This window comes from Rosa chinensis, chromosome 2 (genome assembly GCF_002994745.2).
Source record: "Rosa chinensis cultivar Old Blush chromosome 2, RchiOBHm-V2, whole genome shotgun sequence".
NCBI lineage: Eukaryota > Viridiplantae > Streptophyta > Magnoliopsida > Rosales > Rosaceae > Rosa > Rosa chinensis.
In genome coordinates this window covers 7,200,728-7,215,059 of record NC_037089.1, presented here as the reverse complement: position 1 = coordinate 7,215,059, position 14,332 = coordinate 7,200,728, and the positions used below count along the sequence as shown (strand labels likewise).

The 14,332-nt window shown below is 39.1% G+C and overlaps 2 protein-coding genes across 2 annotated transcripts; both read left to right on the top strand.

Moving 5' to 3' along the window:
• Positions 1-793: 793 nt before the first annotated feature.
• LOC112189284 (PHD finger protein ALFIN-LIKE 4) lies at positions 794-4,498 on the top strand. Its single transcript, XM_024328587.2, has 5 exons — positions 794-905; positions 1,021-1,053; positions 2,064-2,292; positions 2,770-2,905; positions 3,963-4,498. Exons 1-5 carry the CDS (start codon positions 794-796, stop codon positions 4,221-4,223), a joined length of 771 nt encoding a protein of 256 aa, XP_024184355.1. The 3' UTR covers positions 4,224-4,498.
• A 5,280-nt stretch (positions 4,499-9,778) lies between these two features.
• LOC112186745 (ankyrin repeat-containing protein At5g02620) lies at positions 9,779-12,133 on the top strand. Its single transcript, XM_024325246.2, has 2 exons — positions 9,779-10,658; positions 10,944-12,133. Exons 1-2 carry the CDS (start codon positions 10,089-10,091, stop codon positions 11,874-11,876), a joined length of 1,503 nt encoding a protein of 500 aa, XP_024181014.1. The 5' UTR covers positions 9,779-10,088; the 3' UTR covers positions 11,877-12,133.
• The last annotated feature ends 2,199 nt before the right edge of the window (positions 12,134-14,332 follow it).

The window sequence follows — 14,332 nt, the reverse complement described above, 5'->3', positions numbered from 1 at the left end:
AGACAAAAGCAGAGCGGGTTTAAGCCTTAAACAGCTAGTTGTCACGGGTCTCGCAATTATGTGTGTTTAGTGATGGCATATTAGTCAATTTAAAAATTATGAACTCCAACTAAACTCAATATACATGCGATGAACCCAGTGCCACTTCGATTTTCAAAGTCCATTTCAACATGTCAATAGGCTCACGGCGCCCCGCCGCTGATCACCGGGGAGCACCACCGTGGAGGCGGAGAAGCCAGCTCCGCCCCAAGACGAGTGGTTCCAAATCATGACACGTGTGGTACGAGAGATCTAATCCTACATCTAATACGGGACCCCATCACATTCTCTATACAGGAGACACTGTCTATCTGGTGTGGACCACGATTTCAAAAAAAAACTGCAGTCCCATTTTCCTCAGCATTCACCATCCTCCCTTTTCCTCCCCTCACCAAAAAAACTCCATTTGATAACCCTTTCAATTCCGCAAATAAACCCTCACAGGCAAAAAGTTTCTGTCTTTCCCCCGCCACGTCACCAAAATGACAACAACTTCCAACAAAGGAAAAAAAATTCCTTTCATTTATATCCTTTTTTATTTTTTTTTATTTTTTTCCCTCCCTTTAAAATCCTCCCTCAAATCCTTCTTTCTCTCTCCTCAGACTCTCTGCTACTGAAAGCCTCTGGGTTCTCTCTCTCTCTCTCTCTCTTTGCGTTTTAAGCCTTGGCCGTCGTCCCTATCTCCATAAATACGGTTAATTAGTTGCTTATTTACCATTCTACTCCTGAGTAGCTCTGAGAGTGTGAGGGGGTCATGGAAGGACCAGGAGCAGCCACGGCGCCGCAGCTCAGCCCGCGCACCGTTGAAGAGGTTTTCAGGGACTTCAAGTGCCGGAGAGCCGGCATAGTCAAAGCTCTCACCACCGGTCTCTGTCTCTCTCTCTCACTTTTTTTTTTTTGGAAAATTTGACTTTGGATTTTTAAATTTTTGCTGCTAACGTTTTTTGCCTTTTTTTTTTTTTGTCTTCTTCCTCGGTGCAGATGTTGGTGAATTTTACGAGCAATGCGATCCTGGTGAGGTTTCTCTGCTTTCTGTTTTTTTTTTTTTGGTTTAAAATTGCACAGTGAAATGGTCATGCTTCAGCTTTAAACCTGCACAAAGGCGTTTTCTGAAAATCTGGAAAAAGTAAAAAAAAAAAAAAAAAAAAGTTACAGTATTTTTGGGTGTATGTGAAGGTTTCTGTTTAATTTTTCTTGCTTTTCTTCACACAAAAGAAAAATTCTCTCTCCCTTTTCTCTATCATTTTGAGAATTTAATTTATTTTTCTGTTTTTATTCTATTTGGAGTCAAATTTTTTGTCCTAATACTAGAATATTGTACCGACATTATATAACAGTTTTTTTTTTTTTTTACTCTTCTAGTTTTGGGGCTTATACTTTGGTGTGTAATTGCATAACGAGCTCTGCTAACTTTCCAAACGCTTTTTCGGTCCGCTCTTTTTTATATCTTGATGAGTTTTGCCTGATGTGTTCATATTTCTTGTGTTCTGCGGAATCGATCCTTTACTGCAGTAGATACATGCCGGTAACAACTTTTGAATGAGGTTCTGCAGTATTATTTTTGCCATTGTTTTTGAAAAAAGTCATGCTACTCTTTTCGTGGATGTATAGTTGACTTAGATGCATTGGATTGGTTAACTGCCCCCTCTTTACTGAATTTAGGGTAACTGCCAAACCGAGTTGTTGTACTTTCCTGTAGTAGTCTTGAGAATTAGGAGCTCCGTGTGTGTCTGGGTACAATGTCATTAAGGTTTACACTGCAGTAATTTGGCTCATATTAGTTTTTATCAAAGTTTGCAGTTGGTACTCTACAAAATACATTGGTTTTGTGGGTTAGTGTATGTATTGCCTGTGCAACATTTCCAGTTGACAGTCGCATGTTATGCTCTTGCATTGTTTTATTTTATTTTTGCTTTTGCTATACTTTGAAATAGATTAAAAATCTGGAAGTGTCTTAGATTGTGTGTGTCATCTCGATGGTTGCAAGGGATACTTTGTGTTTTAACTAATTGGTGCATGTTCAGAGAAGGAGAATCTTTGTTTGTATGGACTGCCTAATGAAGAGTGGGAAGTTAATCTACCTGCTGAGGAAGTTCCTCCAGAGCTTCCTGAACCTGCTTTGGGCATCAACTTTGCCAGAGATGGGATGAAAGAAAAGGACTGGTTGTCTCTGGTTGCAGTTCACAGTGATGCATGGTTACTTGGAGTGGCTTTCTATTTTGGTGCCAGATTCGGTTTTGACAGGGCTGACAGGTATCTCTATTTTCCTTCATGCTGTTATCTGATGCTTTTATTATTGTTGGCATGAAAAGAATGTTGTTGCTTGTTGGTGAGCTGCTTTTGGTTTTATTTGTTGATCTTGTCTCATTTATTATCTCTTTGTAAATTAATGTTGTCAAATCCATAAGCCACATCCAAATATAACAAAGTTGTTAGAATTGCTGGAATTACCCAAGCACATTAAATGAAATACCCGATAAGATTAAGCTTCTGCAATTCATTCTCAATTAAATGTTATGCCTGTATATTCTAGGTTTAAATAGTCATTAGACACTCGAATCTTGCAATTAATAAAACACAGATATTTTGTTTGAAAATTAACATAGAAAAAGCAAAAAAAAAAAAAAAAGGGTTTTGGCTGAACAAAGTATTGTGTGATAGGGCTTTAAATGAGTAATAGGTTGGGATTCAATAAATCACCAGCTGTCTGAAATGAGCATTTTGATGCAGGAAACGTCTCTTCACTATGATAAATGATCTGCCATCAGTATTTGAGATTGTGACGGGCTCTGTGAAGAAACAGGCGATGGAGAAGTCAGCAGTTTCAAATAACAGCATCCATAAGCCAAAGTCAAGCTCTAGAGGGGTAAAAACTTTGTTCTTGACTTTAGTCATATTGATTGGTTTTATCAATCAGGAAACCTGGACCTACAAGTTAATTGGTAATTGGGTGTTCTATCTTGAGTGCGCTTTTATTAGTCTCTCTATGTGTGTGGTGTGTAAGACAGGATGAATTGCCATAGTTTATATATATATATATATATATATATATATATATATATATATAGTTATTTTCACCACTTACTATATTATTCTAGGATTTTATTTTCGCCACTAGTGTAAAAGGTATGTGTTAAAGAACTCCATATTTTAGTTCTCGCTAGTTACAAGACCAATTCCCACTAGTTTAGTATTGAGTTTTTCACTGCTATTATAGGATATTATTATCACCAATCTTGGATTTTATTCTCTAATTTCTGATGATGCACACAAAACTTTCAAGCTGCTCTGTTATAGTCAACCATTCACCTACATGATTTGATATTTTAGTGTGCATAACAGAATAACCAAATGAGTAAAATATGCATGAAGGGATTAGAAGTTTTGCTTATTGGGTAGCTTAGTCTAATATGATTGGTTATGTCTTACCTTCTCCAGTCTTACTATTGCATGTACGCTGTTAATGATCCACATACCAAATTTGAAGCAGATATTTTATTTACAACCATTCCATGAATAAATTTCAAGTCCAGTATAATTTAACTTATCTTTGAGTGTGTGTACGCGTTCCTAGTGTAAAAGCGTGCAAGAAATACCAAATCTAATATGATATACATGGACTTGAACTTATTTGTGGGTGTACCCATTAATGAAACTCGAATTTGTTTATTGCCTAACATTTAAATTCACTATTTCTTCATTGAGTGGCTTAACATGAATGTAATTGGGGAAAGCTAACTACTATAGAAGCTGGTTTATAACTCTTCAGCTGCCATGAGGTAGTGGTTACCTTGAACATTTAATTGTTTCTAGGTTAGTCCCTAATGCTTTGTGTTATGTGGCTTAGTAATGATGATCATCATTCTATTCATACATTCCCTTATATACATGTTACTAATACCTATCCTTTTTCTTGGGAACAGCGAGGCTCTGAACCAGGCAAATATTCAAAAATGCTGCCAAAGGACGAGGATGAGGGACTGGATGAGGAAGATGATGAGGAGCATGGGGAAACTATGTGTGGTTCCTGTGGGGAGAGCTATGCTGCAGATGAATTCTGGATTTGTTGCGACATTTGTGAGAAGTGGTTCCATGGAAAATGCGTGAAGATAACTCCTGCCAGAGCTGAGCACATCAAGCATTACAAGTGCCCTGCATGCAGCAACAAGAGAATGCGGCCTTGATCTTGCAAGAAGGTGGATTAGTCGTAATTAAGTCATGTTGGATAGATCAAGCTAACTATTTAGAGTTATCTGCATGTGAGCAGTGGTGGAACAACTTTCAAGTTAGTACTTTGTTCTTGGTTATATTAGTGTTTGGTGATTTGAAGGATCTGAACTTGGGTGTTTAATATGATTGTAAACCGGCTTAGTGTTGTTTCAACCTGTTACTTGTTCTGACAAATGCCTTGTGCACTAAATTATCTTCTATCCAATTTCAAACTTCAGTCTTTATGATCTAATCGTGTGCAGTTTTTAGATCAACTAAATACATGTGTTCTTGCAATTTTTGCTAGGTTTAACGAGTACATGTTGCTATTCTCTTCTTTTCTGAGCCAAAGGGATTCTTTTCTTCGGACACACCCTCTTATAGTGTTCTGCAAAACCTTCGAAATCTTATATGGGTTTGGCTTTTACAACCAGTGTACCAGAATCTTATATGGGTTTGGCTTTGACAACCAGTGTACCAGTTAATCGCCCAAAAAACGAATGCATAGTATCTGGGAAATTCTTTTGCCAACAAACGCTGATAGAGAGGCCTTGATTTAGTGTTAACTGCAGATATGGACGAATTTGAGAGAGCTCTAGTGAATGAGAGGAAGATGGAGTATCTTCTGCTCGCACTATAACTCGAATTCATAAGCGCAATGCAGCCCAATGTTGATACCAAAAGTACCATGGAAGTGATTTTCCTCCATCGTTTCAGCACATTCTCTTCATTTGGAAAATGTTTGTTATTTATAGTATACAACTCTCCCTAATTCCAAATTTTTGTCACTATCTTAAAGGATTGGTACGTTGGATTTGTTTAAAGTTATACGTGTAAGTACAAAACATGAAACTATTCAGTGAAAAATCCGAAGCGTGTTACACTCCCACCATCTTAATCCTCGAATAATTTGATCCCGTAGTGAGGCAAGAAACTCAAATTAAGACAGTTTTTTTTTTTTCAAAATCAGAGTTGGCATGATGGCATTGTTACTCACCACCAGTACGAAAGTGGGACAAAAATTGATCGTATTAAGCTTTGAATGAAAACCCCGGATGTCGTTTTAGTTCTCTCACACAGCTGATTTATGAAAAATGCCAATAATTCTGAAATTACAGGTGACTTGTACGCATTGTAGGATTTATAGCTACCCTTTTATATATCTAACAAGATGGCTTTCAAACTATGCGGGGACTATGAAGTATTGGACCATCAACTACTACAAACATTGAGTGATCGAGAAGGTCGTTGATGGCATGGAAAGATACTTGAAGTACTACTTGGAAGAAGATAATGATTTAAACTGGTCCTCTTTGCTTGACAGCAACTTACCAGAAGATGAAGATACTGTACTGAAGACCCCGACTACATAGTTCCTGAAGAAGTTGGGCGGGGGAGAACAATCACAGCTTCAAGTATAAGAGAATATGATTTCCGCCAACGGCCCAACGCGGTCTTCATTGAAAACTTCCTGCACAAGTTATTAACTATGTATAAGTTGAATATACCATCTGATTTCATTGCTGTACGTCATTTGTTTTCTCAGGGGGTACCTTCTCACACAGAATTGTAAACAGAAACCATATCAGCATTATTAATGGTAAGTTTTGAGTGTTAATTATCACATGTACTAATTGATTTGTTGGTAGATGAAGTGACACCTCATTTTGAATTGGCAAATTCACATTTTGCATGTAATGCCTAGCTAATTGGCTAATTTTGAGTTGGTAGTGCGCAAAGGCAATTCGATCACCACAATATCTGAGCAATGCAAAATAATAATGACAGAGGCATTAGCAGAACAGAATAATCAGCCATATATTTTGAACTAAGACGGACTATTTGGATCCAACTAACATGATCCTTAACCAAAATTGGCCAACTGTACGTTAGTATAGATTGAAGATGAGGTCAGATATTTTGCTCTCTATTTCTAAATTGTTTCTGATCAAGATATAGTTATTCGATCGATCACCAACTTCTGCTATTGATTGTATTACAATGGCCCGGGCTTACAAGCTTTATATCATAAATATAAAGAAGCAATCCATGTTCCAATGCATGCAGTTTGGATATCGAATATCGATCCATCAGAAAGTTAATTGCTAGGTAGCCGTAGCTGGTGACATCCAAAAGCTTATATGCCTTTTTGAATTTCAGTTCAGGGTTCGATTAATCAAAGGGGGTGCTTAACCAAGCAGGGATGGAACACACATGACAGCACTAGAACATACATTTGTGAAAACCCACATAAAAATGTGTGGTGTTTTTCACATGTTTCCTGATAGAATTGAGAATCATCATGATATTATATTAAACGCGATTGATGGAGAAGAGGGAAAGCATTTGGAGAAGCTGCAGGATCAGAGATTTGTTGATGAAAGCGTTCAGAGGGATCTTGATGATGAGGGTTGTGCTCTGCCTCTGCAGCTTGCCTTATGGTACTTTGCTGCTATAAGCAAAATCATTTGATCATGTAACTGATTAGTGTGACCATTCTGGCTCTCCTCATCATCAGATTAATTACTCACATCTCTCTCTCATGATAATCGTCTTAATTTGAGTATATTTAGCTTTAAGTGCAAGAAAAACACATATTACACATTATAGTTTAGTGCATTAATGATTAATGTATTATTATTATTATTATTTTATTTTATTTTTTTTGAATATACGTTTTCTTCTATTACATAACCATTCAAAATATATTTTTACTAGATTAAAACCTCTCCTGGTTAAGTGCATATCAAGAAACCAAGGAGCTTTTGCTCCTGGAAGATCTATTGTTGATAATATCCTCATTGCTCATGAATTATTTTCTTCTTTCAATAGAAAGAAGGCTACTTCTGGCTCCATGGCTATTAAGCTAGATTTGGAAAAGGCCTATGATTATTTGGATTGGAATTATATTAAACTGTGTTTACACAGATTTGGGTTTGATGTTAAATGGATCAACTTAATACTGGAATGCATTTCTTCTGTTACTTTTTCCATTCTTATTAATGGCAAGCAAGAAGGTCATTTTGCTCCTTCTAGGGGTATTCGTCAGGGAGATCCTCTCTCTCCCTATATTTTTATTCTCTGCATGGAACCTCTTATTAGACATTTAAATCACGCTGCTTCTAACTCTAAGAATCATGTTGGCATTCTCTCCTCCCCTTGGGGACATAGAATATCCAATCTTATGTTTGCTGATGATTGTTTAATTTTTGCCAGAGCGTCCAACAAGGCAGCTCATAACATCTCCAGAATTCTCCTCCATTTTTCCCAAGCATCAGGGCAGAAGATCAACTTAGATAAGTCTTCTATTTTCTATTCCTCTAAGATCTCTAATAGTACTAAATCTGATATTACAAGTATTTTGGGAATTCAACACAAGGTTTCAATTGGTAAATATCTAGGGATCCATAATATTGTTGTCTGGAAAGACCCCTTGAATGCTAAAAAATTACTTTTGAAGATCTCAATTAAGCTCAGTGGTTGGAAAAAGGCCACCCTTTCTAGAGCGGGCAAGCTTACTCTTATAAAATCTAATATTGCTGGAATGCCAAACCATGTTATGTCTTGCTTTAATTGCCCTCCAAAAGTTACTAAAGCCATTGATAAAGAAACTAGATCTTTCTTCTGGGGTAGGGATTGTCATTCCCCCCCAGTTGCTTGGAACCAAATTTATCAACCTAAATCCTTAGGTGGTCTTGGAATTCGGCCAGCGGCTTCCTTCAAAAAGTGATCTCTGATCATGATAACTGGTGGGTGGATATTGTTCGTAGGAAATACTTAAGAAAACATGCTTTTTTCATGCAAAATAAGCAGGCCAACCATTCTATGGCCTGGAAAGGTATTCTTGATAATAGAGATCTTTTAATTCAAGGTATGCGCTGAATTGTTGGTAATGGTATTGACATCAAATTCTGGACTTTCAACTGGGCCTTTTCTTTCCCTTTGATCAATCTTATTTCGCCTATTAATAGAATTTCTATTGATATTGATGAGAATGTTAGTGATTATATTGTTAATGGTTGTTGGAATGTTAATAAACTTTCTGTTTTCCTTGATCATGATACAGTTAACTCTATTTTAAGTATTCCTCTTCCTGCTTTGGACTCTAGGGATGAATTTGTTTGGGGGCCGACCTCCAGCGGTATTTTTTCTGTTAAATCAGCCACTTGGCTTCAATGTGATTCGGTTGTTCCCCATTCGAGGGTTAAAATTTTGAATGAAATTTGGAGACTTAACATTCCTCCTAAGTTCAAGATTTTCTCTTAGCTCTTAGCTGGGGGAAGATTGAAAACCAGGGCAAGACTTGCTCGTTATTCTACTAATTATGATTCCTTGTGTGCCTTTTGCAGCTCAGGGGATGAGGACTTAAACCACCTTTTCTTCTCCTGCCCCTGTGCTGCAAATGTTTGGCGCTCTGCTGGCATTACCAATATAGAATTCCAAAACTTTGAAGAATGGTTTCTTTCCTGGTTCAGGAAGGATTACCAAAAGTCTGCTACTGAAAATCTTCTCCTTCTTTGCTGGAAAATTTGGGAGGCAAGGAATAACCTCATCTTCAGACATTCTCCCTCTCTTCCTAACATGGTGGTTCATGATGCGGCATCCATTGGGGTGAGAATTACAAAAGGAATAACCCTTGCCGTTTCAAGGGTCATGCCCCTACCTCTCAAGTTATTCGCTGGCTTCCTCCTCCTGCTGGCTTCGCCAAGCTCAATTTCGATGGTTCTGTTGTCAACAATAAGAAAGCAGCTGCTGGTTTTGTTATCAGGGATCATGATGGTTCCCCCCTTTTTGCTGGTGCGAGAGCTATTGGTCATGCTTTTGTCCCCATTGCTGAAGGAAGTGTTGTTCGTGATGGTCTTTATCATGCCCTCCTCCTTAATTGTCGAAGGCTTTATGTTGAAGGTGACTCCAAGTTAATTATAGACTCTATCAACAAAAATTGTGCTCCTCCTTGGTGTCTTCGTACTCTTGTGAAAGACATCCTGAGTCTGGCTAGCAATTTCGAAGCTATTTCCTTCTCTTATGTTCCTAGGGAAGCCAACTTCGTTGCTGATGCTGTTACAAATATGGGTCATAGATCTTCTACTCCTATCACTTGGTCCAAAAAGTTGCCGTTCTCTGCCTTGTCTGCTTTTAATTTTGATCAGTTTAGTTCTGATTGTAGTATGAGCTTTTAAGTTGTAATTTTCTTTCCCTTCTAAAAAAAAAAATATATTTTTACTTTAAATCTCAACTAGTTTTTCCTCTTCATTCGAATTGAGAGGTTGACCATGTCATATCACCATTGAGTGTCTCATCCAAACATCCTCTTGGAAATAAGATCATCTCACCTTAAAACTTTTGACTCTCCAAAATCCAAATGATGCTTCTAATTTTCTACGAACCTCGAGACTCAGATCACAAGGTCAGCTATTGCTTTCTGCCTAGTCTATCAAACAAGTTACATACTTACATGAAGTAGCCCATTTCAATCGGGTCAAATATAAATTCCCCTATCAATCGGGTCATATGAAGGTAGGACTCCCGCACAAGGCAAAGCCAGAATGGAAGCTTCCAAGGTTCCCACCACTGTCCCACCCTGGAGTCTGAACAAAGCAAAGCATTTCGATTTTCTTCTCTTCTCTTACTGAAATAATCAAATTATCAAGTCCCTGCGACTTTGGCTCAGTTGGGTCAAACTCCTTTGGCCACGAAAACCCTTTCTTTTATTCCCCAAGTTGCTTTCACAGTACCAGATCCACCACCCAAAACCCAAATCTTTATTCTCAACAGATGATGTCTCCAAAGCTCTGAAACCATCAAAGCAGACGACTTTACAGAAACCCAGAAGAGCAAACATGGAGAAGAAGCTCTCAGATGTAGCCATGGAAGGAAGCGTGAAGAAGCTCAATGATCTGATCCAACAAGACCCACTTGTGTTAGACAGGGCTTTAGTTTCATCCTTGTCTGAAACCCCGCTTCATATAGCTTCAATGTTGGGCCATTTGGACTTGGTAAAAGCGCTACTGAGCCGCAAGCCCGATTTCGCCACCGAGTTGGACTCGCGCGGGTCGACCCCGCTCCACCTGGCGGCGGCCAAGGGACACGTGGAGGTCCTGAGGGAGCTGATATGGGCGGACTCGGCGGCGTGTTTGGTGAGGAACCAGGATGGGAGGACGGCGCTCCACGTGGCGGCTGTTAAGGGAAGAGTTGAGGTGGTGGGGGAGTTGGTCCGAGCCAGGACTGAGTCGACTCGGGCGTTGACCGATAGAGGGGAGAGTGTGATGCATTTGTGTGTGGGGAGTCACAGGCTGGAGGGTTTAAGGGTTTTGGTGGAGTGTATTGGAAAAGATGATCAGCTTGTGAATTTGAAGGATGGGAATGGTAACACCATTTTGCATATTGCTGTGGCCAAGAAGCAAGTTGAGGTATGATTTTTGGGTTCTTGCAATTTGTATCTATAGAAATGAATGCTTGTGTAGCTAAAGATTAGTCCTTTATGAAATTTGGATTTGGAGAATATGAAATTTGCATATAGTTGATGAGGAGTTTTTGCATAATCAATTTTGTCAACGAAAGTTTACGTCTTCAATGGAATTTATATCGCAAGCATTGAAAATGCAGCATTTGGAAGGTAATTTAGAGGGATTGATAATTGATTTGTATGGTTAGTTGCATTTTTGTTTACGCATTGGTGTGTTGGATTTGTGCAGATCATCAAGTATTTGCTGACCAGTACTGGAGTGAATGTGAATGCTTTGAATTTGAATGGCTCTACTGCATTAGAGATTCTACTGCAGAGTCCTAGAGATTTGAAGGACATGGAGATTGAGAATTCTCTTAGAGAGGTTGGGGCACAAAGGGCAAAGGACATGCGTTCAATTGAGCATGGATGGGTTCCGAAAAAAGAACCTCAGATAACAAGACGTGTAGTGTCTTCGAATGGGAAAAGGACGATGACAAGACGTGCAACGTCAGTAGTATCCACTAGTGGTGAAGGCCAGACAATGAGGCACCTAGGCTCTACAGTATCCTCAAAAGAGAGTGAGTCTAACAAACCGGAGGTGAATCAGAAGCCTACTGAGTGGCTTGGCAGGAAGAGAGATTCATTGATGGTGGTGGCGTCACTCCTTGCAACTGTAGCCTTCCAAGCTGCAATAACCCCACCTGGAGGTGTTTGGCAAGATGACCTCCAAGTAGACGAGAATGGTAACCCAGTTGATAAGCCTCACACCGTAGGAACATCTATCATGGCCACTAATAAGGCAGAAGAGTATGGTATATTCATGATTTTTAACTCAATCACTTTCCTCTCATCCCTCAGCATAATTCTTCTTCTTGTTAGTGGGCTGCCTATAAAAAAACGGAAGTGGATGTGGATACAAATGATCATAATGTGGATTGCCATCACTACGCAAGTCTCAACTTACTTTCTCTCGCTCCGTCACTTGTCCCCTAAGAATTTGGAACCCGTCTTGAAACAGGTCACAGAGATATCAGTTTTGACATGGTTGTGTTTGATGTCGGTTGTTTTCATAGGGAATGTCATTCGTTTGAATTTATGGGTTCTCAGAAAGTATGGTTATATTAAGCCACAAGAGGTAGACCCATCAGCTACAATTGATGAAGAACTTGAAGAGGTGTAAGCTGAGGATTACAGTGAGCAGTAGTCATTGTAGTCTTCTTGGTGTCTCAGGTTTTTGGTCATTGATGTGTCTGACACTGGATTGAATTCATTAATGTGTTATACCTCCTGAACTAGTCCGCTGGTGATATGCGTGTCAATGTAGTCTTTTAGAAATTTTTGCAGCGGAGCCTTGTCAAGTATGAGATTAACGTGTAAAGTACTTATCGAAAAAGAAAAGAAAAAAAACCGTGTAAAGATCTGGTTTTTAGCAGCAAATCCAATCCGGACCCTCCTCTTTTTCTTTTTCTTTTTGGTCTGATTTCCGGACCCTCCTCATTACTCACGTATCTCTCTCTCGATGATAATCGTCTTTATTTTTTTATTTTATTTTTTTTTTAATTTTGTCAAGGGAAACTCAAAAGCTTTCTATACCTAAGGTAAACCCCTTGGACGCATGTGAAATGTTCCAACTGTACATTGCAGCACAGTGTCTGGCCACTTTGACAGTTTCAGGATTCGAACTTAGGTTGGGGAGCACACCCAACTAGACAAGAACCACTAGACTACTTGCAGTGGTAACGGGATGGCAATGGGAAGGGTAGGGTAAGGGGATTAAATTATCATCCTCATACCCGACTTCATTCTCAATTCCCTTACCCTCCCCAATCCCTGTAATAAGATATTGGAGATTTCCCGTCCCTGTCCCCATTGGGGATTAGGTCTCCGTACCCGCCTCAATCCCCGTTAACAGTATTACTAATTTATTATATAAAAATTTATACAAATAATTATGGATTGTAAAAGATGAAGATATAATCAAACATCAAAATAAAATAAATTTCTTATTTCAATCAAGGAAAATTAACATGTTGATAAAGATATTTTATTAAAAAAATCTTCTTTTTTTAACATATTTATTAACAGAATTTAAATATTGACAAAAAGATGAAGTTTACATAAATATTTATTTATAAATAATATCAAATGTGTGTGTGGGGGGGGGGGGGCGAAATGTCCACTTATCCAAACAGTCTAAGATATTATTTCTCTATTACCTAATTAAGTTTTTTTTAATTCTTTTTTATTTATTTTTGGGACAATTTTGCCCTCTCCTTCTTTGTCACTTAGAGAGAGAAGTGATAGGATAGGAGACATTGCCGAACTCCGGTGGCCGACTGCGGACTCCGATGATCGGTGACCGGAATTTCGAATCCGGCTACCGGGACCGGTGACCGGAATTCCGAATCCGGCTACCGAGACCGGTGACCGGATTCTGGCGTCTGATTTTATTACCCCCCAATAATACCCAGTAATCATATTATTGCCCCCCAATAAACATATTATTGGTCCTCAATAACAAGTTTATTAGGGATAAATAATTAGTGAAAAATGAAGATGTTTTGAATTTTGAAAGCTTTCGGAGGTTTATCCAAATAAATAATTTTATTATTGCCCTCCAATAATCTTATTATTGCCCTAATAAACATTTTATTGCCCCCCAGTAATTTTTTTATTTGTTTTGTTTCAGGTTTTCAAGGAGGCGGTGAAAACAGACCGACACCTCCATCAATTGTTGCCAACACCTCTATCTTGGAACACTTCAGAGATGTAGAAACAGAAGAAGACTATCTCATTCTCAAAAAAAAAAAAAAAAAAAAAGGCCACCCAGAAATTTGGTCTATGCACCAAATCGGAGCAAGCTTCAGCAACCCCCCCAGCCGGGACTTTTTCTCAACCAATCCTTCCAACTGCCACCTCCGCCACAAGTCCCCGTCCTCTGGTTCGACGCCGACACCACCAACAACTCTGGCCTAGCCGTCCAGGCCTGATCCGAATCCTAGCGGCGCCATCTCTGGACTCTCCTTTCTCTCCTTCTACGACCCCAACGAGTAGTCTAATCCAATTATGAGATCGAGAAATCGCCGAGCTTGTTGCAGGAGACGAGCATGACGATGGAGTGCGGCGGTGATGGCCGAGAAATTCCCATTGGTAGCCGGCGGTGATGGAAACTACTAGGCCTAGGGCTTGACGACGGTGGTCTGGGTGAGGAAGCAGATGTGTGGGTGTGTGTGTGTGTGTGTGTGTGTGTGTGTGTGAGAGAGAGAGAGAGAGAGAGAGAGAGAGAGGTGATTGTAATTTAATAATTAAAATAAGGTCAAAACTGTCAATAGTTGTTAGATTGGGTAAATGAGGTTAAAAAACTCTTAGCCTAAAATCGGGTAAGTGGTCACGACCCCTATATATATATATATATATTTCAGATAATTCTTATTGGGTGGGTATGGGTATGGGGATGGGAATCAAAATATCATCCCCGCCCTGTACCCGATTTTAGAATTCAAATACTGGGGATCTCCATCCCCGTTACCCGATTTCCCCTAAATTTCTCCCCATTAGGATCGAATACCCTATAGGTACCCTATCCGAAGGGGATTTTTGACATCCCTAAGTGGTGATAATCGTCTTAATTTGAGT

Excerpts from the sequence above, each read along its gene's own strand:
- LOC112189284 (XM_024328587.2), top strand. The coding sequence starts at position 794 with ATGGAAGGACCAGGAGCAGCCACGGCGCCGCAGCTCAGCCCGCGCACC. Across the intron at positions 906-1,020 it reads AGTCAAAGCTCTCACCACCG|ATGTTGGTGAATTTTACGAG; the intron begins GTCTCTGTCTCT and ends TCCTCGGTGCAG. Across the intron at positions 2,293-2,769 it reads GGTTTTGACAGGGCTGACAG|GAAACGTCTCTTCACTATGA; the intron begins GTATCTCTATTT and ends ATTTTGATGCAG.
- LOC112186745 (XM_024325246.2), top strand. The coding sequence starts at position 10,089 with ATGGAGAAGAAGCTCTCAGATGTAGCCATGGAAGGAAGCGTGAAGAAG. Across the intron at positions 10,659-10,943 it reads TGGCCAAGAAGCAAGTTGAG|ATCATCAAGTATTTGCTGAC; the intron begins GTATGATTTTTG and ends GGATTTGTGCAG.